The 27,138-nt window shown below is 43.6% G+C and overlaps 2 protein-coding genes across 2 annotated transcripts; both read right to left on the bottom strand.

The window, feature by feature from the left end:
* Nucleotides 1-5,789: 5,789 nt before the first annotated feature.
* On the bottom strand, nucleotides 5,790-13,762 carry LOC134448620 (desmin-like). The gene is made up of 11 exons (XM_063198292.1): nucleotides 13,460-13,762; nucleotides 12,656-12,812; nucleotides 11,792-11,941; nucleotides 8,919-9,038; nucleotides 8,614-8,709; nucleotides 8,350-8,484; nucleotides 8,135-8,245; nucleotides 7,896-8,006; nucleotides 7,334-7,458; nucleotides 6,459-7,142; nucleotides 5,790-6,026 (listed from the first exon to the last, which is right to left on the bottom strand). Exons 1-11 carry the CDS (start codon nucleotides 13,699-13,701, stop codon nucleotides 5,948-5,950), a joined length of 2,010 nt encoding a protein of 669 aa, XP_063054362.1. The 5' UTR covers nucleotides 13,702-13,762; the 3' UTR covers nucleotides 5,790-5,947.
* A 6,186-nt stretch (nucleotides 13,763-19,948) lies between these two features.
* Nucleotides 19,949-25,034, bottom strand: LOC134448619 (desmin-like). Its single transcript, XM_063198291.1, has 11 exons — nucleotides 24,709-25,034; nucleotides 24,250-24,406; nucleotides 23,607-23,756; nucleotides 22,552-22,671; nucleotides 22,247-22,342; nucleotides 21,985-22,119; nucleotides 21,770-21,880; nucleotides 21,531-21,641; nucleotides 21,283-21,407; nucleotides 20,389-21,096; nucleotides 19,949-20,177 (listed from the first exon to the last, which is right to left on the bottom strand). The coding sequence occupies exons 1-11, from the start codon at nucleotides 24,960-24,962 to the stop codon at nucleotides 20,099-20,101; spliced, it is 2,046 nt and encodes a 681-aa protein (XP_063054361.1). The 5' UTR covers nucleotides 24,963-25,034; the 3' UTR covers nucleotides 19,949-20,098.
* Between the last annotated feature and the right edge of the window lie 2,104 nt (nucleotides 25,035-27,138).

Genomic DNA, 27,138 nt, shown 5'->3' with positions numbered 1-27,138 from the left:
CCTGACAGTCAGGGTCTCGCTCGTGCTCTCTCTGGGTGGGTCTATCTCCGTAAGGCCTCCGGAGTTGGAGTTGGAGCTGGTGATGGTGGCGATGGTTTGGATTGCTGGGCTGAGAAGTGCTGCTCCTCTGTGGTCTCAACTCCCTTCTTATACCTCCCTGAGCTGCTGGCACCCAAGCCCAGCCCCAGACATTAGCCATTGCCTTTGGAATGTGAAACCTTCCACACAACACAGTGCCACAGTCAGCATTCTGCCAGTGGCTAGACAGGTGATGGATGAGTCTGGAGATGAAATACATAACATAGAGTTATACATAAACACAGAGTTCAATCTCAGTTGTCCATGTCACCATACTGTACAGTGCTGGCTCCTGGGAGCAGGAAAAGATTACGGAATAAAGGAATAAAGTGCCGCCTCCTCCCTCAATCCCACCTCTCAAAACGGGAAATAGATTTAGACATTGTGGTATAAAGTGCCCCCACGCCCCAACCTAGTTCCTGCAAACAGGGATTGATTAAGAAATTAAGGAATAAAGTGTTTAGGAATAAAGTTCTCTCCCTGCCCCCACCCATCAAAAGATGAAGGGAGTTGGGCTGATAATTTGCCCTGGACCATAGCATATTATGTTTAATTTTATTTAACTGTAATTTTTTGTATACCTGACAAGGTTACACTATTATTTCTTCCATTAACCAGCCTTTAGAAATGTTGTGTGAAAGAGTAAATGTAAGTCAAGCCAGTTTCTATGCATATCTGATGGCCCCAACCCCCCTGTCACTTTCCATGTGATAATTGTCAGTATATATTTGGAAACTAAAAGTTTCAAGGTTTTTAATGGTGTCACTTCTATGTTTGAATGACCAAAACTCACAGAGTTATAGATGTGTTTTTGGAGAAGTATCAAATCCGGTCACTGGTGACCGACTGGACCTCAGGGTGTTAAGACACGGCGTTATACATTTGCAGTTACCAGTATAGCAATGACCAAGACATTGTGCATCACTAAATGCCTTCTGTTATGTCATTGTATTGTAATACTATGGTAGTTCACTTTTCAATTCGTCTATTACAGCCTGCCACTGGAGGTACGGCATGTGTTAAGGGGTTAATCCATGCCTGTCTGGAGGTGCTTTTGCATGCATGTGTTGCAAAGTGGATGTCTTTTTATGGAACTGTGAAATTAAGGCATTTCATTGAAAATAACCGAGTTAGAGGAAACCAATCTAGAGTTTATTTTATCTTTGGGTCAGGTTTTCAAGTCAAGTGGCACAATATCATATAATCTGCACCCAAACAATGGCCCAGTGATTTGAGATCACGTTAAAGCAGTTTAAATCAGTGTGATTTGTACCATATACATGGGTTCTACATTTTTGTCTTCTCCTGGCTGCGCGACTGTAGCTGCGCACAACTCAACCTCTGATTGTTGGAAACCGCTGTCGCTCAAAAAATGTGCTCACGTGGTTGGTTGCCAGTGTCTTGCCCCTCCTCACATCCCCATGTTTATAAACACGGTGAACGCATGTATATTAGTGCTGCTGACTTAATGCGATGACAAGGCACCATTAAATGAAATTAGCACGTCACATGAAGTGATACGGGAGCAATAAAAAAGGTCGGGTGGTGGTCTGCTTCCAACAGCTTTGGAATGTCGAGCCTCCGCCCCATACAGAGCCACATGCTGCCTTCTGCCAACCAGAGGCCCGGCAAGTGATTGATGGGTCTGAAGCACATCGAAAGGGGGGTTAAAACTAGCCAGGCTGTGCCCTCCTAGTGATGCAACACCTTCAGCCTTGCTACTAGTCAGGTCAAGAGCAATGCAAGTACTTTCTGAGCTCCCGAAAAATCAGGAACTCCTCCAGCTTTGTTGGGAAGCGAACAACCATTAGCAAATAAAGGGAGGCCGTTTGGGAAACGTTATTTTTTATGCTCTTGGTCAGACCAAATCTCAAAGAGATTTGAAAATCGATGATAATCAGGCTAGGTTAAAACTTTTATGGCTCTAGGGTGAAAAATGTCCCAGTTCCAAAATAATTAACTGATGAAACTAGTGAACATCTCTACATACAGAAATCAGGGAAGGGTTGTATTTCCATGGTCTCCCTCCTGCCACTGAGAGCTATGCCCCTTTTCAAACAGATTCATAATTATCTTTTATACTCTATCTTCTCCTTTTGTTCTTCTCTATTTGCTTTCTTCTCTTCTGTCTCATCCTGTTGTTTATTCATAACAGATGACCCTGGTACGGCTGGGCTTAGTGGTACCTGGGCCGTATTTGGGCCAAGACAGGCCCGAGACTCGTCTGGAGTGGAATCCTCTCCTGCTCTGTCTGCCCTTGCAGGAGGACAACATGGCATGACCGGTGTCACAATAAAGATGGCGGGAATGCTTGGTGAGAAAAAAATACACACAGTCCCATATGTACACTTCTGCCACAGACCCACAGCCTGCCAAGCCTTCTTATTTCGTTCTAAACCACGCACGCACGCACGCACGCACGCACACACACACACACACACACACACACACACACACACACACACACTTGTATCACTATCTTTGTGAGGACCTTCCATTGACTCCAGAGCATTTTAGCAATAGTGAATGCTAAACTGCCCTGACAAAAACAATCCCTAACCTTAACCTGTCATTAAAAAATAAAAAAAAACATTTTCACTTTTGGTTTTTCCGTCAACGACAAAACAACATATTTAATGGCTTTGAGGACTGACCAAAATGTCCTCACAACTACAAATGTCCTCACAGCAAAGGTGAAAGTTCAGGTTGTGGTCCTCACAACAGTGTTATAACAAGTTCATAACCACACACACACACACACACACACACACACACACACACCCACACACACACACACACACACACACACACACACACAGACACAGACACACACACACACACACACATACACACATACGGTCAGGGCTCATCCTCTGCACCTCTTCTGGGTCAGGGGGGATCTGTGAAGCTGGGAGACTCAAGTGTCTTTTACTACGTCTTTTACTGTGGCTCTATTGTTTTTTGTTCGATTATTCAGTTTATTTTACCCCCACAGAACCTCAACTCATTCCATTATTTTTTTCATCATCAGAAGGACTGTTTTCAAAATGGAAAATGAAATTGAGTGAGAGAGAGAGAAATAGACTCAGTTTTGAGCTAAAATGACAAAATTATCTTATGGTGAGACTATCCCAAATCTAGTTCTACCATGAAAGACTCGATAGACCAAATGAAATGTAAGGTATTTATTGACAACACCGAAGTATGCAGTAGTGATTCTCTTTGATGCAGGCCCCCGCCTGCTTCAAATAAATCTGATGAAGCAGGAACATATCCTGCCGATGGATGAGGCAGGGGGGGAGGGCCTACCCCGCTTTCACAGGACAGGGACCAACTGGTGACGGTGGCTAACTAACTGCGTCCGAGGAAGAGGCCAATCGCATCGCCTCCTCACAGGGCAGGGATCAACAGGGAATGGAGGCTGAAGGGGAGGAGGTGGGGTTGTTGACACCGGCATACTCTAGAAGAGCAGAGATAGACAGAGGTTTTTAAATGAGCGTGCAGGAATCCTATTGGCTGTAGGTAAATGAATGATAATATGAGAAAGCTGGTATAATCGAGAACTAGAGCAGTGATTGTTGGTTAATGCAAGTGAGCAATTGAGCTAGATACCGTCTCATCTTCCTGGTAGAACTTAACGCCTTATATTAGCTTTCATTTCTCCATATCAATCAAACCTCAGCCATTTGTTTGAACATCTCTGGCATAATTAACTCTAAATATTGTTTGAAAAGTGTAGGGATTTATCAAACATTGTCTATAAAAACAATGTCCTATGCAGTGACACCATGTCCTAATGCTGACATTATCCAATATCATGGATAATAATCTACTGTTAAAATTCTGTAGGATCGTAAGAAAGACTGCACAGTTCCATGAGAGTGTTTCTGGAGAAAACGCAGATGGCGACAACTTTTCAAGAGCGTCTCAAGCTTTTCCGAAATTATAAACATTCGATTTGTGATCATCCCTCCCTGTTACACTTTGGCGAAGGAGCGTGCAAATGTAGAAGTAGTAGCAGTATCGTCTACTTGCCTGGTAGTCCTTCTTAATGTTTTGTTTACAGTCTGTGTTCCCAATTTCCGGATCACAATGCTGTTCTCTCTGCCCCCTGGATGACACCGGCAGTATTTTGTGTGTTGGTCTACTGCTTTTAAAGCAAGCATGTGCAGTTGGCGCGCAGCAAGCGTTCCAAGGGCTGAAATGTCACTTGATGTTATGGTAAAATGTCCACTGGTATGGCACTGTCGAGTGGCACACCAGAGGACAAACAGGCCAAAGAACTACATCTTTAAGAACTGCCTTTTTTAAAACATGTAGTCATAGATCATTTTAATATTGTTCGATTGGATAAATGAAGAGCTCTTTTCCAAAACGCTATATCCACCATTTTTGACTTTTTGCATTTTAATATTGGAATTGACTGTTAAGATGTCCTATCATCTATGTGTGAATTCTTGCCATTCAAATATTTTGAGAACATAATTCAAAACCTCTATAAAAAATGCATTTTGCAAAGCATTTTAATGGAATGACCAATACAAAAATGTCAATTTCCCAACATTCTATAAAATGGATATATCTCATTTTGGAAAAGAGCTCTTCAAATATAGTTTATTCAAATTACTTATTTGTCTATTGACCATTTGAAGCTATACTTAATGAATAGGATAAATAGGTTGAATTGCTTGAAGAAGGACAATAGACTGAAACGTCGAAAGTGAACGCTGCAAATGGGAACTCTAAAGTCACAAAAATACAACATTAAAGGATAACTTCTGCCAATAACAATATGCTGTTGTATTGCTCCCGCTACCCTTGACATGTCAGTACCCAGTGCTGCTGTATTTTTCGACTCAGCCCTTTCCGACATCTGAGCTATTCTAATGGGAGCAGACTTTGTTTACATGAAAAACTTTCTTAACATAGGCTTACTCCAAATATTATCCCAAACGGTATCGCTGTTTGCTAGTAGTTGTCTGCTGATGTTGCATAACCTTTCGGATGTTATCGGGAATAAATCAAGATGTTTTTTTTTAATATAAACAAAAACCTGCCCCATTTACAATGACCAGGATCTCAGAAAAGGCTGAAGGGAAAAAACACTCAGGTACTGACAAGTCCAGGGTAGTGTGAGCATTACAACTGCATGTTGAAATTGGCAGAAGTTACCCTTTGGGATTTCAGGGACAGATGAGTGAAAGAGTTTGGTAGGAGAATTGCACAGTTAAGCAGTCTGTCTGAAAGGTGCACTGTGTAATATTTTTAGTAGGTGATTTCCAGAATTCATGCTGTCCATTCACAACTGTATGTATTCATGAATACATGACTGACTGGGCATTGATACTTGAAAATAGACAAAAATAAGCTTGTTGAATTGTGCAGCTGGGCCGTGTTGACGTCAGGTGGATAGACAGCTGACATTGCTGTTGGACAACAGTTAGAATGATATTTTTGGTAGGCACATAATTCGACATGTGTTCCTGCAGAGTTTTGATGCCCTCCATGAAAAAACACAATGAAACTCCATGAAAATAAAGAGAATGCCAAAATGAGAAGCCGAGTCCAAACTTTTGGCCTGTACTGTACATATACTGTACATGTGCATATTTTATGTTTTGCTGCCTATTTGTCATATTCCCCAAAATGAAACCAATGACCAGAGAAATGAATGTTCATAGCTTTTATTTAATCCTTGCTTGGATGCAGTTGTTTTCCAACAGTAAAAATCTCACAGCCAGTTTTGAACACACACAAACACACTCAGAGGGAGAAGTGTATTTCAAATGTTGTCATCGTCATGGTATCGTTCCAAGGTCAAGAGCCAAGGGTCAAGGTCAGGGGTCGTTCGTGGACTGGATCATTACTCCTAATCGGCGGCTCCCTCAATGATGTAGTTATGCTCCTGTGTGTCATGCTCCAGGACCTCATCGTTGTTCATCACTGTCCTGAAAGCAGCCAGACATCCAAATATTAGAAGTCAATCAAGAAATGGATTGCATTTATGCAATAGTTTTTTTAAACCAATTCTATATACAGTTTTAATACTACTTGTCATCTTTGTGTTCTTTGAATATTATTAGTAATTGCATTTTTGGATAACATTTAAATTGGGCTTGAGGTGTGTGTTTGTGACAGAGAGTGTGTGTAACTGAAACTGATTCACAGTTTCACTTTAAATTGACCTTGGTGTGTGTGTGTGTATGTGTGTGTGTGTGTGTGTGTGTGTGTGTATGTGTGTGTGTGTGTGTGTGTGTGTTTGTGTATGTGTGTGTGTGTGTGTGTGTGTGTGTGTGTGTGTGTGTGTGTGTGTGTGTGTGTGTGTGTGTGTGTAAGTGTAAGTGTAAGTGTAAGTGTATGTGTATGTTTGATGCCCTCACCTGATGAGCAAGGTCTTCCTCTCGGTCACCTCCACAGCCTGCTCCATGGTGGTGGTGTGTGCGTGCGCGGCTGACACTCGACTGACAGCACTAGATGTAGCTGCTGAAGCAGCCACAGCAGCAGCATCAACTCCCATTGCCATTGAAGATGCTACAGATGCGGCATCAGCGTCAGCATCAGCTGCTACTTGGGATCCGGCTTCACTTTCAGCATACGAATACGCAGCTGCTTCTCCCACTGATCCAGCTTCCTCAACAATTCCTTCACATGCTTCTGAACCAGCTTCAGCTCCAGCTTCAGATTCAGTTCCGTCAGCTACTCCAGCTTCAGATCCAGTTCCATCAGCCACTCCAGCTTCAGATCCAGTTCCATCAGCTACTCTAGCTGCCAGGTCTTCCCCATTTCCTCCCGTTCCGGCAGCAGCAGCAACATCTCCAGCTTCAGCGTCAACAGATCCATTAATTCCAGCTCCAGCGCAACCAATTCCAGATGCCATTCCAAAAGCAGCACCTGCCATTCCTGCTGCCATTCCAGCACTGACAGACATTCCAGAACTCATTGCGAATCCACTAGCCATTCCAACTGACGTGGTTGAGGACATCATGCTGCTTGATCCAGCAATGGCGCTCATGCCTTTTTGCACCATACCAGCGATGCGAATGTCCTCACCCTCAATCAGTTTCCTGTACAGTAGGTAGGAGAAAGACACAACATCATTTGAGGATACAGTCAAATATTGAAGGACAAAACTACATCAGGAAAAAGGTTTGTGCTCAGTCTATACATGAGGTTTAACTGTGGTTGGGATGTAATTATTAGCATTTTATTTCATGCCAGTTTATTCCATTATGAATGTGCGTAATTCCTCACATACCTGTATGTTGTGATCTCAATCTCCAGGCTCATCTTGACATTGAGCAGTTCCTGATACTCCAAGAGGATCTTTGCCATTTTGCCCTTGGTGGATTTGATTTCCAGCTGGAGTGCTTCAATCCTGGCCTAGGGGGTTTGCAGATTCATAGTGTTAGAAAGATCAGGAAGCACGCTCAACACCTTGTCTCCTTATACTTTACACTGGGTGCTTAACTTCGTCAATGAATGAACTCAAATCTCAAAAGAAAGTGAATAAAGAAGCACTCATCAGATTTCTTTTTTAATTTTTAATCGCCTCACATCACAGACGTTTCGGGCTTACACCGTTCTTCAGTTCGCCATTTCACACTGAAGAAGGGTGTAAGCCCGAAACGTCTATGATGTGAGGCGATTAAAAATGAAATAAGAAATCTGATGAGTGCTTCTTTATTCACTTTCTTTTGAGATTCATAGTGTTCACATTTGTTTTTTCATTAATAACATTTTGTTTACAGTTTATTAATTGTTTATGAAAAAAACAATTGTATTACATGTGTGCATCTAATGATGAGACAGAAATGTACCTGCAGTGCTTGGAGTTCTTTCTTATGCCTGGCTTGTGCTTCAGCAATTCTAGCCTCCAGGCCATCGAGTTTGGTCTGCAGTTGTCCCCTGTCCCTCTCCTTGCCTTGAATCTGTGGACAGAGACATGCTCTTCACTGCTGTGTTCCAGAAAGAGGCTTCTGCCTCTAATTATTCGATATTGGGAATAGTTCCACTGCTTATATGAAATATAGAAAAGTGAAACCAAAAGGTAGTGCACCTCCATTTTGGCCGTTGCAAGTTGCTCCCTGGCACCGCGCATCTTGTCCAAGCTGCTTGTGGATTTGCTGTTCAAGTCATCAAATTTAGCATTGTACCATGAATCCATTTCCTAAGGCGAAGAATAATTAATAAACAAGTGTAAATGAATGTTAAACAAATAGACATGCCATCTACTGAATCATTGATGCTGTGTTTTGTGGCTTTTTATGGTACCTGGAGATTTTTGGCGGCGATGGTGTCGTATTCACTCTGAATCTGTTGCAGAGCACTGGAGAGGTCGGGGAGGCCAAAGGCATCTTTAGAGAGAGCAGTGGCAGCATAGATCTGCTTCATCAGTTCTTCAATTTCCTGTAGAAATGTTAGTAGTAATATTGAGAAACACACACAAAACACATGTAGGTAATATCTTAATGTTATGCACAAGCACTAGATAGGTCCATACAGGCTGGTCACTAATGACCAAGCCATGACTCTGACCTGTCTTTGAATCCTCTTGAGGAACTCAAGTTCAAATTGGAGATTCTCCAGCTGTTTCTCCAGGGCGATACGGGAGGAAGTGGCGGCATCAACATCCTGTAGACACACAATTGAAATGCAGTCACTGTCACCTCAAACAACCACCCAATACATTGCCCAACAGCACTGACTGACAAACCTCACATACTTTAAATGGTCTGAGGCAGACAACGCACAGTACTCCTTCGTTTAGACTAATTTTCCAGTAGGCTTTAGTAGTAGGCTACTCATGTCTGTTTCCATCAACTAAATACAAAATGTCTGACCGGGCGGAGATTCTCGATGTCCATCTCAGCCTTCTTCCTCAGTGCGATGGCTTCTTCATATTTCACCTTCATCAGCTCAAGCTGGCTAGCGGTGGCATCCTTGGCGGCAATAGCCAGGTCCTTAAAAGTGCAGAAAAACAAGCAATCGTTGAAGAACAATATTTTTCTGTACCGCATATCTTTGACACTAACCGATTTCATGCATGTACAAACCCCAACTCCGATGAAGTTGGGACGTTTGGTAAACAGTGAATGAAATCAAAATGCTATCATTTTCAAAACATTCAATCTATTCATTAGATGGAGAATAGTGAAAAGACAACATATTAAGTGTTAAAACCGAGAAAAATATTGTTTTGGGGTACATATGTACTCATTTCTAATTTGATAAATCCAACACGTCTCAAAAGAGTTGGGACGGGGATCAGTGACATTTAGTAAACATCCAAATAAGATAAAACAACAAAGAAGAACATTTCAAAATGAATTGTACTGACGGACAATATAGGTGTCCAGGTACAAGATCATCACAGAGAGGCTGAGTCACTCAGAATTAAAGATGCAAAGGGAATAATTACCATAGTTATTACATACATTTTTGAATTCCCTTTGATTTACCACGATTGAGTGTATATAAGATATATTTTTGTTAATAAAATCATTGTATAGGTTCATGACATCATGAAATATATATTGGCTGTAGTCTCACTCTAATTCCTGGAGTGCTAGAGCTATTGAAAATTGACCATATTAAGAATGCTTAATGCATGAAAATGATACAGGGGTTTGAGATTCTCCTAAGCACCTGAGCTCACTTGAAATAGACCCAGAAGACATGGGAAACTGTCCTTTGCTTACAGAAGTCAGCAGAAGTTGTAGAAGTCCATTCTTTTTGACAATAATAGAGCATTGCACATCCTGTGCTACAGGGAAAATGGACCATCCAACTTGTGTTAGTGCTAGCTTCAAAAGTCAGCCTCCATGATGGCATGCGGATGCAGTAGTGCATTGGTTAAGATGTTCTCACTCATCTGTAGACTTAAATACAGTGCTGAATGGTATAAATGGGTTTTAAACAGCATGAAAAGCCACTCATGCATTATATTTTGAAGGGAGATCTTCGATTACTGCCACATAGTAAGGTCAAATTGCATTCTCTACTATGTTTTAACAGTTTGGCTCCATCATAAGGACCAGCAGGTGATAAAATGGTGGGTTTTTGGTCAAGACCTGTCACACTGTAAGCACTACAGAAAGGAAAACATTGCAAAACATGACAAGGAATACACCCACCATATACGCTGGCGAAATCATGTCCAAGATAGGAATTAACACTGTTTTTTATATAAAATCATCTCATCGGTTAATGTATTTAACTGTTAAGTGTTGTCTTTTGTTTTGTTTTTAGTCTTTCTCGACATTTGCTGCCATTTATTGTCCCCGTCCCAACTCTTTTGAGACGTCTTGGATTTATCAAATTAGAAATGAGTACATATGTCCCCCAAAACAATATTTTTTCTCGGTATTAACACTTAATATGTTATCTTTTCACTATTCTCCATGTAATGAATAGATTGAATGTTTTGAAAATGATAGCATTTTGATTTTATTCACTGTTTACCAAACGTCCCAACTTCATCGGAGTTGGGGTTTGTATGTGTTAAAACCACAGCTAGTAGTCACCAAATTGGTATGTGAGTTTGTATGAAGGATGAATTATCATGAATGTGCTGCATGGCTTGACTGCTGTCTTTATGACCGTTATGAATATCACAAGCAGGGAAGCCGACAAGGGGGGGGGTCTTCAAAGGTGTCAGCCGTCCCAGGCCCAGAGAAAGAGGGGGCCGGGACCACAATTGGGTCCTCATTACATTGTTTGGGGGTTTAGGAGGCCCTTTCAAATCACCCTGTCCTGAGCCCAGAAAAGTCAGCAGGTGTCAGCGGCCCTGGCCACAGGTTAGCTATAGCATAGTTGTGGTTTACAGTATGTAACTGTGAGATTCACAGGGTATTCCCTGCTCATCACAGCTCTGCAAGGTTTCTTAGGGTTTTTCCACACCTAGTCCTCTTTGTGAGTGAACCAAAGTGAACCAAACCTGGTCCTTTATAAGTGGACCAAAAAGTGAACCGATAGCAAAAGGACTCAGTTCTGTTTTTTTGTTCATATTGTGAGTGATCTTTCTGGTTCTATTTAGGCTTTTATGGTGTGGCAGTCCTCTTTTTGATCACACCCGGTCCTCAAGAGCCCTCCTTAAGTAATGACACCTAGTCACAAATGTAACTTGACAGAACTCATAAGCGAACTGTTGAGACCATGTCAATAACGGTCTTACTACGGTTCTCAATACGGTTCACGCTGAGTCAAAGGTCTGAGTTCACTTAAATGGGTATGCCACTATTTTGGGGCTTAATACAGTTAAAATCGTTGGCTGGGGGTTTATAAAGGTGGTAAAGTGTCTTATTTTTCATGTAAGCGGTTGTCTTGCTTTAAGACAAGTTAAAAGAGGGAGCATGCCGCTAAGCTAGTGAAAGTCAATGGATCCGTGTAGCATTGCTACATGCTACACGGATCCATTGACTTTCACTAGCTTAGCGACATACTCCCTCTTTTAACTTGTCTTAAAGCAAGACAATGCTTAACATGAAAAATAAGACACTTTACCACCTTTATAAACCTCAGCCAACGATTTTAACTGTATTAAGCCCCAAAATAGTGGCATACCTCTTTAAATGGCTGAAAGGGACCTGGTGTGAAAACCCTATTAGTAAGCATAGATGTACTGCACTGTATGTATTAACTGCTGTCTTTATGGGCATTTTGGTGATCACTTTCCAACCTAATAACATAGTTATGATTTCAGCGTGCTTCATACCCGTTCTCTCCTCATCTGTTCTGCAAGGCTCCTCAGTTCTCTCAGCTGTTCTTCATAGAGCATGCGCAGGCCAGTGGGCTTCAGGAAGCGGTTTGACAGGCCCTCGATTTCTGTCTCCAGAACCTTATTCTGTGACTCCAGTGACCGAACCTTTTAAAACAGGAAGGAGACACACAAATAAGTATGTGTGTGTGTGTGTGTGTGTGTGTGTGTGTGTGTGTGTTTGTGTGTGTCTTTGTGTGCAGCAATGCTTGAATATGGAGGTACTTTTCCACTCCATCTCTGCGGCCTGAAGACAAATTTAGGCAGGCAGTCTGTGCAGTCTGATGTGACACTCCAATGTCAATAAGTCAGGCAACTTCTGGCAGAAACTGGAAAACTTTCAGAACACAGCAACATTATATGGGATCAAATAGATTATGAATTAGTCACCGCATTACTGTAAAGTGTGTGTGTGTGTGTACATGCATCCCTTTGTTTGGTGGGGTTCTAGTAGCCAGGCCGTGCCCTCCTAGTGACGCAACACTTTCAGCGTTGCAACTATCAGGTCAAGAGCAATGCAAGTACTTTTTGAGTTCCCGAAAATATGGGAACTCTTCCCACTTTGTCGGTAAGCAAACAACCATAAGCAAACCAAGGGAGGCGGGTCAACCATGTCGTTTGGGAAATGTTAATTGTTATGCTCTTGGTCAGATCAAGTCTCGAAGAGATTTGAACGTCGCTGATATTCAGGCTAGGGCTCTAGTGCAAAGAGAGAAAATGGCAAAATTCCCCCATCATGAAAGCTTGGGAGGACAGGTATTTTTGCCTACAGTATGTGCAAAAAGCATGTTATATGAAGGAGGAAATGTGTAATCCACATGCCTTTTCGATGTATGCAGCCAGCCTGTCATTCAGCACGATCATCTCCTTGCGCTGGCTAGTACGAGTGCCCCGGAACTCCTGGTTCTCTGCGGCCACGGCATCCAGATCCACGGACTGTCCACCGCCCATCGCCATACCCATGGCACCAGCTCCACCACTGTGAAATGATAAATGACAGCAGGACATTTTATGCTTAACAGGGCTCCAGGTAGGATTAAACGTTTAATTAATCACTGTCCCGAGTCAGTCGATGGTTATGTGAATCGTTCGTAAGTGAATGATGACTCTCGCGGCCACTTCCACGGTCGGCTGTCACAAAACCCCAAATGCAACTTTTTGACAGAGCGGTTTGAGGAAGTGTTGTGGGACTTTTCATATAAAAAATTGCTTTATATACCGTTTTCAGATTCTTATCAACTGCTGGCATTCCGTGATGAAAAACATTCTCACAGCTAATTTATTTGAACAATATTGTTTCATTAACGTGTAGATTATGAGACAGGCATGCCACGGACACACGACGTCATCCTACCTTGTGCCGCTTCAATGCTACATGTGCGTAGGTCTATTTGGTCATCACTGTTTAAAAACAAAACAATTACCTGATTGCATGAAAACAGTTTTTACAAAGCCTGCCATTCTGTTATGGGTGAATGCCATGGGGATATCCCTCACATACACAAACACACACACCACACCCTGTAAACATGGTAGACCTATGACTTCCACAGGACCTCAGGGGCCTATCGATGTATTCTCTCCCCCAGGTCGAGAGCAGAGGGCTGCAGGCAGAGCAAGTCTTACCTCACCATCAGGGCAACGGAGGAGCGGGAGGCAGAGGCAGCCCTGCGTCCCACGGCCATGACTCCGGCAGCTGCAGCGGAGGAGCGAGAGTAGCTGGCCCCACGCTGGCTTTGGACCGCCCTGCGGACAGGAGAGGGGCTGGACACCCTCATCTGCAGAGAGTTGGAGGTGGCTGCGGCGGCAGTGGTGCATTCTTCAAAATACCGGCGGTACGAGGAAATCCTCTCTGGGCTGTGATTCATCCTGGCGGTCAGGGACTCGCTCGTGCTTTCTTGGGGTGGGTCTATCTCCGTAAGGTGTCTGGAGTTGGAGCTGGTGCCGATGGTTTGGATCGCTGGGCTGAGAAGTGCTGCTCCTCTGTGGTCTCAAGTCCCTTCTTATACCTCCCTGAGCTGCTACCTCCCAAGTCCAGCCCCAAACATTAGCCAGTGCCTTTGGAATGTGAAACCTTCCGCACCAGACAGTGCCACAGTCAGCGTTCTGCCAGGGGCCAGAAGGGTGATGGATTAGTCTGGAGATGAAATACATAACATAGAGTTATACATAAACACAGAGTTCAATCTCAGTTTTCCACGTCACCATACTGTACAGTGCTGGCTCCTGGGAGCAGGAAAAGATTACGGAAAAAAGGAATAAATTACCGCCTCCTCCCTCAATCCCACCTCTCAAAACAAGAAATAGATTTAGACATTGTGGTATCAAGTGCCCCCACGCCCCAACCTAGTTCCTGCAAACAGGGATGGGTTAAGAAATTAAGGAATAAAGTGCTCTCCCTGCCGCCACCCATCAAAAGATGAAGGTAGTTGGGCTGAGAAGTTGTCCTGGACCATAGCATATTATGTTTCATTTTATTTATCTGTAATTTGTTGTATACCTGACGAGGTTACACTATACCACTGCGTTGGTGAGGCCCCATATGGGAATGTTCTTCCATTAACCAGCCTTTAGAAATGTTGTGTTGTTTCCTTACAAAGTGTGAAAGAGTAATTGTAAGTCAAGCCAGTTTCTATGCAAATTAAATACTAATTAGATGGACCTGTGACAACTCTGATGGCCCCAACCCTCCTGTCACTTTCCATGTGATAATTGTCAGTATATATTTGGAAACTAAAAGTTTCAAGGTTTTTAATGGTGTCACTTCTATGTTTGAATGACCAAAACTCACAGAGTTATAGATGTGTTTTTGGAGAAGTATCAAATCCGGTCACTGGTGACCGGCTGGACATTATTGTGTTAAGACACGGCGTTATACATTGGCAGTTACCAGAATAGCGATGACCAAGAAATTGTGCATCACTAAATGCCTTCTGTCATTGTATTGTAGTACTATGGTAGTTCACTTTTCAATTCGTCTATTACAGCCTGCCACTGGAGGTACGGCATGTGTTAAGGGGTTAATCCATGCCTGTCTGGATGTGCTTTTGCATGCATGTGTTGCAAAGAGGATGTATTTTTATCAAACTATGAAATTAAGGCATTTCATTAAAAATAACCGAGTTAGAGGAAACCAATCTTGAGTTTATTTTATCTTTGGGTCAGGTTTTCAAGTCAAGTGGCACAATATCATATAATCTGCACCCAAACAATGGGCCAGTGATTTGAGATCACGTTAAAGCAGTTTAAATCAGTGTGATTTGTACCATATACATGGATTCTACATTTTTGTCTTCTCCTGGCTGCGCGACTGTAGCTGCGCACAACTCAACCTCTGATTGTTGGAAACCGCTGTCGCTCAAAAAATGTGCTCACGTGGTTGGTTGCCAGTGTCTTGCCCCTCCTCACATCCCCGTGTTTATAAACACGGTGAACGCATGTATATTAGTGCTGCTGACGTAATGCGATGACAAGGCACCATTAAATGAAATTAGCACGTCACATGAAGTGATATGGGAGCAATCAAAAAGGTCAGGTGGTGGTCTGCTTCCAGCAGCTTTGGAATGTCGAGCCTCCGCCCCATACAGAGCCACATGTTGTTCCTTCTGCCAACCAGAGGCCCGGCAAGTGATGGATGGGTCTGAAGCACATCGAAAGGGAGTTAAAACTAGCCAGGCTGTGCCCTCCTAGTGATACAACACCTTCAGCCTTGCTACTAGTCAGGTCAAGAGCAATGCAAGTACTTTCTGAGCTCCCGGAAAATCAGGAACTCCTCCCGCTTTGTTGGGAAGCAAACAACCATTAGCAAATAAAGGGAGGCCGTTTGGGAAACGTTATTTTTCATGCTCTTGGTCAGACCAAATCTCAAAGAGATTTGAAAATCGATGATAATCAGGCTAGGTTAAAACTTTTATGGCTCTAGGGTGAAAAATGTCCCAGTTCCAAAATAATTAACTGATGAAACTAGTGAACATCTCTACATACAGAAATCAGGGAAGGGTTGTATTTCCATGGTCTCCCTCCTGCCACTGAGAGCTATGCCCCTTTTCAAACAGATTCATAATTATCTTTTATACTCTATCTTCTCCTTTTGTTCTTCTCTATTTGCTTTCTTCTCTTCTGTCTCATCCTGTTGTTTATTCATAACAGATGACCCTGGTACGGCTTGGCTTAGTGGTACCTGGGCCGTATTTGGGCCAAGACAGGCCCGAGGCTCGTCTGGAGTGGAATCCTCTCCTGCTCTGTCTGCCCTTGCAGGAGGACAACATGGGATGCGATCTGACCGTTGTCACAATAAAGAAGGAGGGAATGCTTGGTGAGAATAAAGTACACACAGTCCCATATGTACACTTCTGCCACAGACCCACAGCCTGCCAAGCCTTCTTATTTCATTCTAAACCACGCACGCACGCGCGCACGCGCGCACGCGCGCACGCACGCACGCACGCACGCACAAACACACACACACACACTTGTATCACTATCTTTGTGAGGACCTTCCATTGACTCCAGAGCATTTTAGCAATAGTGAATGCTAAACTGCCCTGACAAAAACAATCCCTAACCTTAACCTGTCATTAAAAAATAAAAAAAAACATTTTCACTTTTGGTTTTTCCGTCAACGACAAAACAACATATTTAATGGCTTTGAGGACTGACCAAAATGTCCTCACAACTACAAATGTCCTCACAGCAAAGGTGAAAGTTCAGGTTGTGGTCCTCACAACAGTGTTATAACAAGTTCATAACCACACACACACACACACACACACACACACACACACACACACACACACACACACACACACACACACACACACACAGACACAGACACACACACACACATACACACATACGGTCAGGGCTCATCCTCTGCACCTCTTCTGGGTCAGGGGGGATCTGTGAAGCTGGGAGACTCAAGTGTCTTTTACTACGTCTTTTACTGTGGCTCTATTGTTTTTTGTTCGATTATTCAGTTTATTTTACCCCCACAGAACCTCAACTCATTCCATTATTTTTTTCATCATCAGAAGGACTGTTTTCAAAATGGAAAATGAAATTGAGTGAGAGAGAGAGAAATAGACTCAGTTTTGAGCTAAAATGACAAAATTATCTTATGGTGAGACTGTCCCAAATCTAGTTCTACCATGAAAGACTCGATAGACCAAATGAAATGTAAGGTATTTATTGACAACACCGAAGTATGCAGCAGTGATTCTCTTTGATGCAGGCCCCAGCCTGCTTCTAATAAATCTGATGAAGCAGAAACATATCCTGCCGATGGATGAGGCAGGGGGGGAGGGCCTACCCCGCTTTCACAGGACAGGGACCAACTGGTGACGGTGGCTAGAGGTGGCAGCATCCAGAGCAGGCTACAGAGTGAACCGTTGACCCAGGATCTCGATGACTGGAGCAGACAAGCTCAGCATTACTTGTGGTGTCAATGCTGAAGAGAAGATACCTAACTGCGTCCGAGGAAGAGACCAATCGCATCGCCTCCTCACAGGGCAGGGATCAACAGGGAATGGAGGCTGAAGGGGACGAGGTGGGGTTGTTGACACCGGCCTACTCTAGTCAGCAGAAGAGCAGAGATAGACAGAGGTTTTTAAATGAGCGTGCAGGAATCCTATTGGCTGTAGGTAAATGAATGATAATATGAGAAAGCTGGTATAATCGAGAACTAGAGCAGTGATTGTTGGTTAATGCAAGTGAGTAATTGATCTAGATACCGTCTCATCTTCCTGGTAGAACTTAACGCCTTATTATATTATATTAGCTTCCATTTCTCCATATCAATCAAACCTCAGCCATTTGTTTGAGCATCCCTGGCATAATTAACTCTAAATATTGTTTGAAAAGTGTAGGGATTTATCAAACATTGTCCTATGCAGTGACACCATCTCATAATGCTGACATTATCCAATATCATGGATAATAATCTACTGTTAAAATTCTGTAGGATCGTAAGAAAGACTGCACAGTTCCATGAGAGTGTTTCTGGAGAAAACGACGATGGCGGCAACTTTTCAAAAGCGTCTCAAGCTTGTCCGAAATTATAAACATTCGATTTGTTATCATCCCTCCCCGTTACACTTTGGCGAAGGAGCGTGCATATGTAGAAGTAGTAGCAGTATCGTCTCCTTGCCTGGTAGTCCTTCTTAATGTTTTGTTTAGAGTCTGTGTTCCCAATTTCCGGATCACAATGCTGTTCTCTCTGCCCCCTGGATGACACCGGCAGTATTTTGTGTGTTGGTCTACTGCTTTTAAAGCAAGCATGTGCAGTCGGTTGCGCGCCGCGACGCGCATCATCTGTGGCTCGTAGCAAGCGTGCCAAGGGCTTAAATGTCACTTGATGTTATGGTAAAATGTCCACTGGTATGACACTGTCGAGTGGCACACCAGAGGACAAACAGGCCAAAGGACTACATCTTTAAGAACTGCCTTTTTTAAAACATGTAGTCATAGATTATTTTAATATTGTTCAGTTGGATAAATATAGTTTATTCAAATTACTTATTTGTCTATTGACCATTTGAAGCTATACTTGATGAATAGGATAAATGGGAGCTTGCGTAAATTCTACCAGGGAGACTCGAATTTCTCGGCTGTCAAACTTACTAGGCTAACCATCCAATCTCCCTTTTGACAGATCATACATGCGTCATCATTGCCCAGGATCGTCAACCAATCACAACGCGAGATTGGGGATTTCCCCGTTACGCATCACTCAGGCATCGTTCCCTCTCAGCCAATGGATCGCATTCACGTTTGTTTAAAAATCAGTCACTCATTCTGATCTCTGCTTTCCAGTTAAGCCGACTTTGAAGCCACCACCACCCCTCCGTCCACCGTCACCAGTGGTTCCCGTCTGTTAGGGGGCAGGCTACGCCCGCCTCCATCTCCGCTGGAGGATATGCCGTCCTACCCTGGAGTTCAACGCGAAGACGGGAACCTTCGCCAAACAGATTCATGCATTTTATATCAAGTGTAAATTGTTCGCCAAACGGATTCATGCATTTTTGTATCATGTCTATTGTTCAATAAATGTTAATAACGTTCATTTGCCTCTCGAGTCTTCATGGTAGAAATAGGTTGAATTGCTTGAAGAAGGACAATAGACTGAAACGTCGAAAGTGAACGCTGCAAATGGGAACTCTAAAGTCACAAAAATACAACATTAAAGGATAACTTCTACCAATAACAATTGTATTGCTCCCGCTACTCTTTACATGTCAGTACCCAGTGCTGCTGTATTTTCGGACTCAGCCCTTTCCGACATCTGAGCTATTCTAATGGGAGCAGACTTTGTTTACATGAAAAACTTTCTTAACATAGGCTTACTCCAAATATTATCCTAAAAGGTATTGCTGTTTGCTAGTAGTTGTCTGCTGATGTTGCATAACCTTTCGGATGTTATCGGGAATAAATCAAGATGTTTTTTTTTTATATAAACAAAAACCTGCCCCATTTACAATGACCAGGATCTCAGAAAAGGCCTGAAGGAGAAAAAAAACTCAAGAACTGACAAGTCCAGGGTAGTGTAAGCATTACAACTGCATGTTGAAATTGGCAGAAGTTACCCTTTAGGATTTCAGGGACAGATGAGTGAAAGAGTTTGGTAGGAGAATTGCACAGCTAAGCAGTCTGTCTTAAAGGTGCACTGTGTAATATTTTTAGTAGGTGATTTCCAGAATTCATGCTGTCCATTCACCACTGTATGTATTCATGAATACATGACTGACTGGGCATTGTTACTTGAAAATAGACAAAAAATAAGCTTGTTGAATTGTGCAGCTGGGCCGTGTTGACGTCAGGTGGATAGACAGCTGACATTGCTGTTGGACAACAGTTAGAATGATATTTTTGGTAGGCACATAATTCGGCATGTGTTCCTGCAGAGTTTTGATGCCCTCCATGAAAAAACACAATGAAACTCCATGAAAATAAAGAGAATGCCAAAATGAGAAGCCGAGTCCAAACTTTTGGCCTGTACTGTACATATGCATATTTTATGTTTTGCTGCCTATTTGTCATATACCCAAAATGAAACCAATGACCAGAGAAATGGATGTTCATAGCTTTTATTTAATCCTTGCTGGGAAGCAGTTGTTTTCCAACAGCAAAAATCTCACAGCCAGTTTTGAACACACACAAACACACTAAAAGGAGAAGAGTCTTTCAGATGTTGTCATCATCATGGTATCGTTCCAAGGTCAAGAGCCAAGGGTCAAGGTCAGGGGTCGTTCGTGGATTGGATCACTTCTCCTAATCGGCAGCTCCCTCAATGATGTAGTTATGCTCCTGTGTGTCATGCTCCAGGACCTCATCGTTGTTCATCACTGTCCTGAAAGCAGCCAGACATCCAAATATTAGGAGTCAATCAAGAAATGGATTGCATTTATGCAATAGTTTTTTTTTAAACCAATTCTATTAACAGTGTATGTGTGTGTGTGTGTGTGTGTGTGTGTGTGTGTGTGTGTGTGTGTGTGTGTGTGTGTGTGTAAGTGTAAGTGTAAGTGTAAGTGTAAGTGTATGTGTATGTTTGATGCCCTCACCTGATGAGCAAGGTCTTCCTCTCGGTCACCTCCACAGCCTGCTCCATGGTGGTGGTGTGTGCGTGCGCGGCTGACACTCGGCTGACAGCACTAGATGTAGCTGCTGCGGTGGCCACAGCATCAGCATCAGCTCCGATTACCATTGAAGATGCTACAGATGCGGCATCAGCGTCAGCATCAGCTGCTACTTGGGATCCGGCTTCACTTCCAGCATAAGAATACGCAGCTGCTTCTCCCACTGATTCAGCTTCCTCAACAATTCCTTCACATGCTTCTGAACCAGCTTCAGCTCCAGCTTCAGATTCAGTTCCGTCAGCTACTCCAGCTTCAGATCCAGTTCCATCAGCCACTCCAGCTTCAGATTCAGTTCCATCAGCTACTCTAGCTGCCAGGTCTTCCCCATTTCCTCCCGTTCCGGCAGCAGCAGCAGCAGCAACATCTCCAGCTTCAGCGTCAACAGATCCATTAATTCCAGCTCCAGCGCAACCGATTCCAGATGTCATTCCAGAAGCAGCACCTGCCATTCCTGCTGCCGTTCCAGCACTGACAGACATTCCAGCACTGACAGACATTCCAGAACTCATTGCGAATCCACTAGCCATTCCAACTGACGTGGTTGAGGACATCATGCTGCTTGATCCAGCAATGGCGCTTATGCCTTTTTGCACCATACCAGCGATGCGAATGTCCTCACCCTCAATCAGTTTCCTGTAGGTAGGAGAAAGACACAACATCATTTCAGGATATAGTCAAATATTGAAGGACAAAACTACATTAGGAAAAAGGTTTGTGCTCATTCTATTCATGTGGTTTAACTGTGGTTGGGATGTTATTATTAGCATTTTATTTCATGCCAGTTTATTCCATTATGAATGTGCATAGCTCCTCACATACCTGTATGTTGTGATCTCAATCTCCAGGCTCATCTTGACATTGAGCAGTTCCTGATACTCCAAGAGGATCTTTGCCATTTTTCCTTTGGTGGATTTGATTTCCAGCTGGAGTGCTTCAATCCTAGCCTAGGGGGTTCGCAGATTCATAGTGTTCACATTTGTTTGTACATGTTATTTACAGTTTATTAATTGTTTATGAAAAAACAATTGTATTAAATGTGTGCATCTAATGATCAGACAAAAATGTACCTGCAGTGCCTGGAGTTCTTTCTTATGTCTGGCTTGTGCTTCCGCAATTCTAGCCTCCAGGCCATCGAGTTTGGTCTGCAGTTGTCCCCTGTCCCTCTCCTTGCCTTGAATCTGTGGACAGAGACATGCTCTTCACTGCTGTGTTCCAGAAAGAGGCTTCTGCCTCTAATTATTCGATATTGGGAATAGTTCCACTGCTTATATGAAGAATAGAAAAGTGAAACCAAAAGGTAGTGCACCTCCATTTTGGCCGTTGCAAGTTGCTCCCTGGCACCGCGCATCTTGTCCAAGCTGCTTGTGGATTTGCTGTTCAAGTCGTCAAATTTAGCATTGTACCATGAATCCATTTCCTAAGACGAAGAATAATTCATAAACAAGTATAAATAAATGTTAAACAAATATACATGCCATCTACTGAATCATTGATGCTGTGTTTTGTGGCTTTTTATGGTACCTGGAGATTTTTGGCGGCGATGGTGTCGTATTCACTCTGAATCTGTTGCAGAGCACTGGAGAGGTCGGGGAGGCCGAAGGCATCTTTAGAGAGAGCAGTGGCAGCATAGATCTGCTTCATCAGTTCTTCAATTTCCTGTGGAAATGTTAGTAGTAATATTTTTTTTAAAAAACACTAAATACATGTAATATCTTAATGTTATGCACAAGCACTAGACAGGTCCATACAGGCTGGTCACTGATGACCAAGCCATGACTCTGACCTGTCTTTGAATCCTCTTGAGGAACTCAAGTTCAAATTGGAGATTCTCCAGCTGTTTCTCCAGGGCGATACGGGAGGAAGTGGCGGCATCAACATCCTGTAGACACACAATTGAAATGTAGTCACTGTCACCTCAAACAGCCACCAATACATTGCCCAACAGCACTTACTGACAAACCTCACATACTTTAAAATGGTCTGAGGCAGACAACGTACAGTACTCCTTCGTTTAGGCTAATTTTCCAGTAGGCTTTAGTAGTAGGCTACTCATGTCTGTTTCCATCAACTAAATACAAAATGTCTGACCGGGCGGAGATTCTCGATGTCCAGCTCAGCCTTCTTCCTCAGTGCGATGGCTTCTTCATATTTCACCTTCATCAGCTCAAGCTGGCTAGCGGTGGCATCCTTGGCGGCAATAGCCAGGTCCTTAAAAGTGCAGAAAAACAAGCAATCGTTGAAGAGCAATATTTGTCTGTACCGCATATCTTTGATACTAATCGATTTCATGCATGCATGTGTTAAAAACCACAGCTAGTAGTCACCAAATTGATATGTGAGTTTGTATGAAGGATGAATTATCATGAATGGGCTGCATGGCTTGACTGCTGTCTTTATGACCGTTATGAATGTAACAGGCAGGGAAGCCGACAAGGGGGAGCAAAGGGGTCAGTTGTCCCAGGCCCAGAGAAAGTGGGGGCCTGGCCCACAATTTGGTCCCCATTACATTGTTAGGGGGTTGGGGGGGCCCTTTCAAATCACCCTGTCCTGGGCCCGGTAAAAGCTGTCAGCGGCCCTTGTCACAGGTAAGCTATAGCATAGTTGTGGTTTACAGTGTGTAACGGGGAGATTCACAGCTCCCTGCTCATCTCAGCTCTGCAAGGTTTCTTAGGGCTTTTTCACACCTAGTCCTCTTTAAGTGAACCAAACCTGGTCCTCTTTTTGGACCAAAAAGTGAACCGACAGCAAAAAGACTCAGTTCTGTTTTTGTTCATATTGTGAGTGTATTACAAAAAGAACTGGCTGATCTTTCTGGTCCTGTTTAGGATTTTATGGTATGTCAGTCCTCTTTTTGATCACACCCGGTCCTCTGATAGAGCCCTCCTTAAGTCATTACAACTAGTCACAAATGTAACTTGACATAACCGTATTGAGACCACGTCAATAAAGGTCTCGACATGGTCTCAGTACGGTTCACGCTGAGTCACAGGTCTGAGTTCGCTTAAATGGCTGAAAGGGACCAGGTGTAAAAACCCTAGTAGTAAGCATAGCTACTGCGCTGTATGTTTTGACTGCTGTCTTTATGGGCATTTTGGTGATCACTCGCCAACCATAGTATAGTTATGATTTCACATGCTTCATACCCGTTCTCTTCTCATCTGTTCTGCAAGGCTCCTCAGGTCTCTCAGCTGTTCTTCATAGAGCATGCGCAGGCCAGTGGGCTTCAGGAAGCGGTTTGACAGGCCCTCGATTTCTGTCTCCAGAACCTTATTCTGTGACTCCAGTGACCGAACCTTTTAAAACAGGAAGGAGACATGCAAATAAATGTGTGTTTGTGTGTGTGTGTGTGTGTGTGTGTGTGTGTGTGTGTGTGTGTGTGTGTGTGTGTGTGTGTGTGTGTGTGTGTGTGTGTGTGTGTGTGTGTGTGTGTGTGTGTGTGTGTGCAGCAATGCTTGAATATGGAAGTATTGTTCCACTCCATCTCAAATTTAGGCAGACAGTCTGTGCGGCACACTCCAATGTCAATAAGTCAGGCAACTTCTGGCAGAAACTGGAAAACTTTCAGAACACAGCAACATTACATGGGATCAAATAGATTATGAATTAGTCACCGCATTGCTTTAAAGCCTGTGTGTGTGTAAATGCATGCCATTGTTTGGTGGGGTTCTAGTGCAAAGAGAGAAAATGGCAAAATTCCCCCTGAAAGCTTGGGAGGACAGGTATTGTTGCCCACTGTATGTGTAAAAAGCATGTTATATTAGGAAGAAATGTATGCAATCCACATGCCTTTTCGATGTATGCAGCCAGCCTGTCATTCAGCACGATCATCTCTTTGCGTTCACTCGTACGAGTGCCCCGGAACTCCTGGTTCTCTGCGGCCACGGCATCCAGATCAAAGGCCTGTCCACCGCCCATCGCCAAACCCATGGCACCAGCTCCACCACTGTGAAATGATAATGAAAGAGGGACATTTTATGCTTATTGGCCTTATAGTCTTATGGCTTAATAGTCTATTTGGTCATCACTGTTTAAAAAACAAATAATTACATTATTGCTAGAAAACAGATTTTGCAAAGCCTGCCGTTCTGTTATGGGTGAATGCCATGGGGATATCCCTCACATACACATACACATACACACACACTACATCCTCTAAGCATGGTAGACCTCCACAGGACCTCAGGGGTATCCATGTATTCTCTCCCTCAGGGCGGGAGCTGAGCGCAGCAGAAGAGCACATCTTACCTCATCATCAGGGACTTGCAGGCAACTGCGGTGGATGAGGAGGCAGAGGCAGCCCTGCGTCCCACGGCCATGACTCCGGCAGCTGCAGCTGAGGAGCGGGAGTAGCTGGCCCCACGCTGGCTATAGACCGCCCTGCGGACGGGAGAGGGGCTGGACACCCTCACCTGCAGGGAGGTGGAGGTGGCGGCGGCGGCGGTGGTGCATTCTTCAAAATACCGGCGGTACGAGGAAATCCTCTCAGGGCTGCGACTCATCCTGTTGGTCAGGGTCTCGCTCGTGCTCTTGCTCGTTAGGCCTCCGGAGTTGGAGCTGGTTGTGATGGTTTGGATCGCTGGGCTGAGAAGTGCTGCTCCTCTGTGGTCTCCAGTCCCTTCTTATACCCCCCCCTGAGCTGCTACCACCCAAGTCCAGCCCCGAACATTAGCCATTGCCTTTGGAATGTGAAACCTTCCGCATCACACAGTGCCACAATCAGCGTTTTGCCAGGGGCCAGCCAGGAGATGGATGAGTCTGCAGATGAGAGGAAGCTATTGATAATAAAAAACAGTGACTGTTTATGGTTACTGCCACATAAACATTAAGTGTCTATGCTTAATGGAATCCACAGCAGCAAGACGAAATGAATAGAGAATGAAAGTAGAGTTCAATGAAATACATAAGCAAGTAAGTAAGATTCAATCTGAGTTTCCCATGTCACCGTGCTGCACAGTGCTGGTTCCTAGGAATGGATTAAGGAATGGAATTAAGAAATAAAGCATTAAAATGCACCCCCCCCACCCCCACCCCCATTCCAGTTCTTGAAACCAGAAATAGAGCAAAAATATGGTATAAAGTGCACCCCCACCCCCTCCCCAACCCAGTTCCTGGAAACAGGGGTGGATTAAGGAGTAATGGGTTTAGGAATAAAGTGCTCCCCCAGCCTCCACACCTCAAATGATGGGGGCGGGAGGGGAGTTGTTAATTTGTCCTGAACCATATTGTATTTCCTTTTAGCTTGTAGGCCTATTTATTTTTAATTTTTTGTATACCTGACAAAACACTGTTACACTATGTTGGGTTGGTGAGACCCCTTAGGGGATTTTCTTCCATGAATCTATGCCTTTCTCTGGAGGTCATTTGCTGGCTCACAAGCTTAGTCACTGTAGCCCAATACATGTATGTGTTGCACACTGGATGTCTTATTATGGAACTATGAAATAACTGAGTTTGAGTAGATCAATCTTGTTGAGTGTATACTGTATGATCTTCATGTCAAGTGTTCAAGTATCAAGTGTTTCTATATCCTTTGCAGCCAAGGAATGGCCCAGCAGTGTTGCCAGATGTACTCTCGTATTTGTACCATCATTTTGTCAATTTTTTCCTCTGTACGATCAAAAAATCATAATGTACGATAATTTCAGAGTTGTCATTCAGTTCATTTAGATGTCTTGTAACAGCAATTTGGGTCTTGTACAATAAATTCCGCCCTGAAATCCCCCAAAAAGATAATTTTCAGGTTTTAGTACAATGATTCAGCATTTTCCATCTGGCAACACTGTGGCCCAGTGATTTGAGATCACGTTAAAGCAGTTTGAAACAGCAAGAGTCATGCCGTATATTAACGCAGCCGACATATTGCGATGACAAGACTCCATTAAATAAACTTAGCACGTCACATGAAGTGATATGGGAGCAATCAAAAAGGTCAGGTGGTGGTCTGCTTCCAACAGCTTTGGAATGTCGAGCCTCCGCCCCATACAGAGCCACATGCTGCCTTCTGCCAACCAGAGGCCCGGCAAGTGATTGATGGGTCTGAAGCGCAGCGAGCCTATTGGGAGTGCTATTGCACACAGCGTTCAGCACCGAGGTGATGAGCCGTCTTAATGACAAGCCATTTTTATTGGCAGTCATGTACAGGGCTGGACTGGGGGAGAAATAGGGCCTTTCATAACATTCATGAAAATAGGGGCCCACAAGGGTGCGGGGTCCACCGGTAAATGCCCGCTATGCCAGATAGCCAGTCCAGCCCTGGTCGTGTAAAGTGCACAGTGAATGTACCCAGACATGTACTGTACAGCAGTCAGGAAACATCATGGGGCAGAGATTGTCCATGGGAAGAATTCGGGCGAGACAGAGTGACTTGGCGTGAAGGCAGATTGAGGTAAGTAACAGGGGCATCAGCTGACCTAATGCTATACAGGGGCACAGTAGGGCACTGAGAGATAATGGCATCGTGAGGGCAAAACAAATCTTTGCAGTTATTTATTTTAAAAGCTAGTTTATTAATTATACTATTGCAAGTAGTTCATGTGTGCTATTTTGAACGCATTCTGTAGATTACTCTGTATGCTAAACTTGAGTAGAGTAGAGTAGACTAACTTTATTGATCCCGGGGGGAAATTAAGGAAATTAAGCTAAATTCCAAGGCAAGGTTGTTGTTTTTTGGGAAAC

Source organism: Engraulis encrasicolus, chromosome 5 (genome assembly GCF_034702125.1).
Source record: "Engraulis encrasicolus isolate BLACKSEA-1 chromosome 5, IST_EnEncr_1.0, whole genome shotgun sequence".
Classification (NCBI taxonomy): domain Eukaryota; kingdom Metazoa; phylum Chordata; class Actinopteri; order Clupeiformes; family Engraulidae; genus Engraulis; species Engraulis encrasicolus.
The sequence above is the reverse complement of the archived record's forward strand: the minus strand, read 5'-3'. Positions and strand labels throughout refer to the sequence as shown.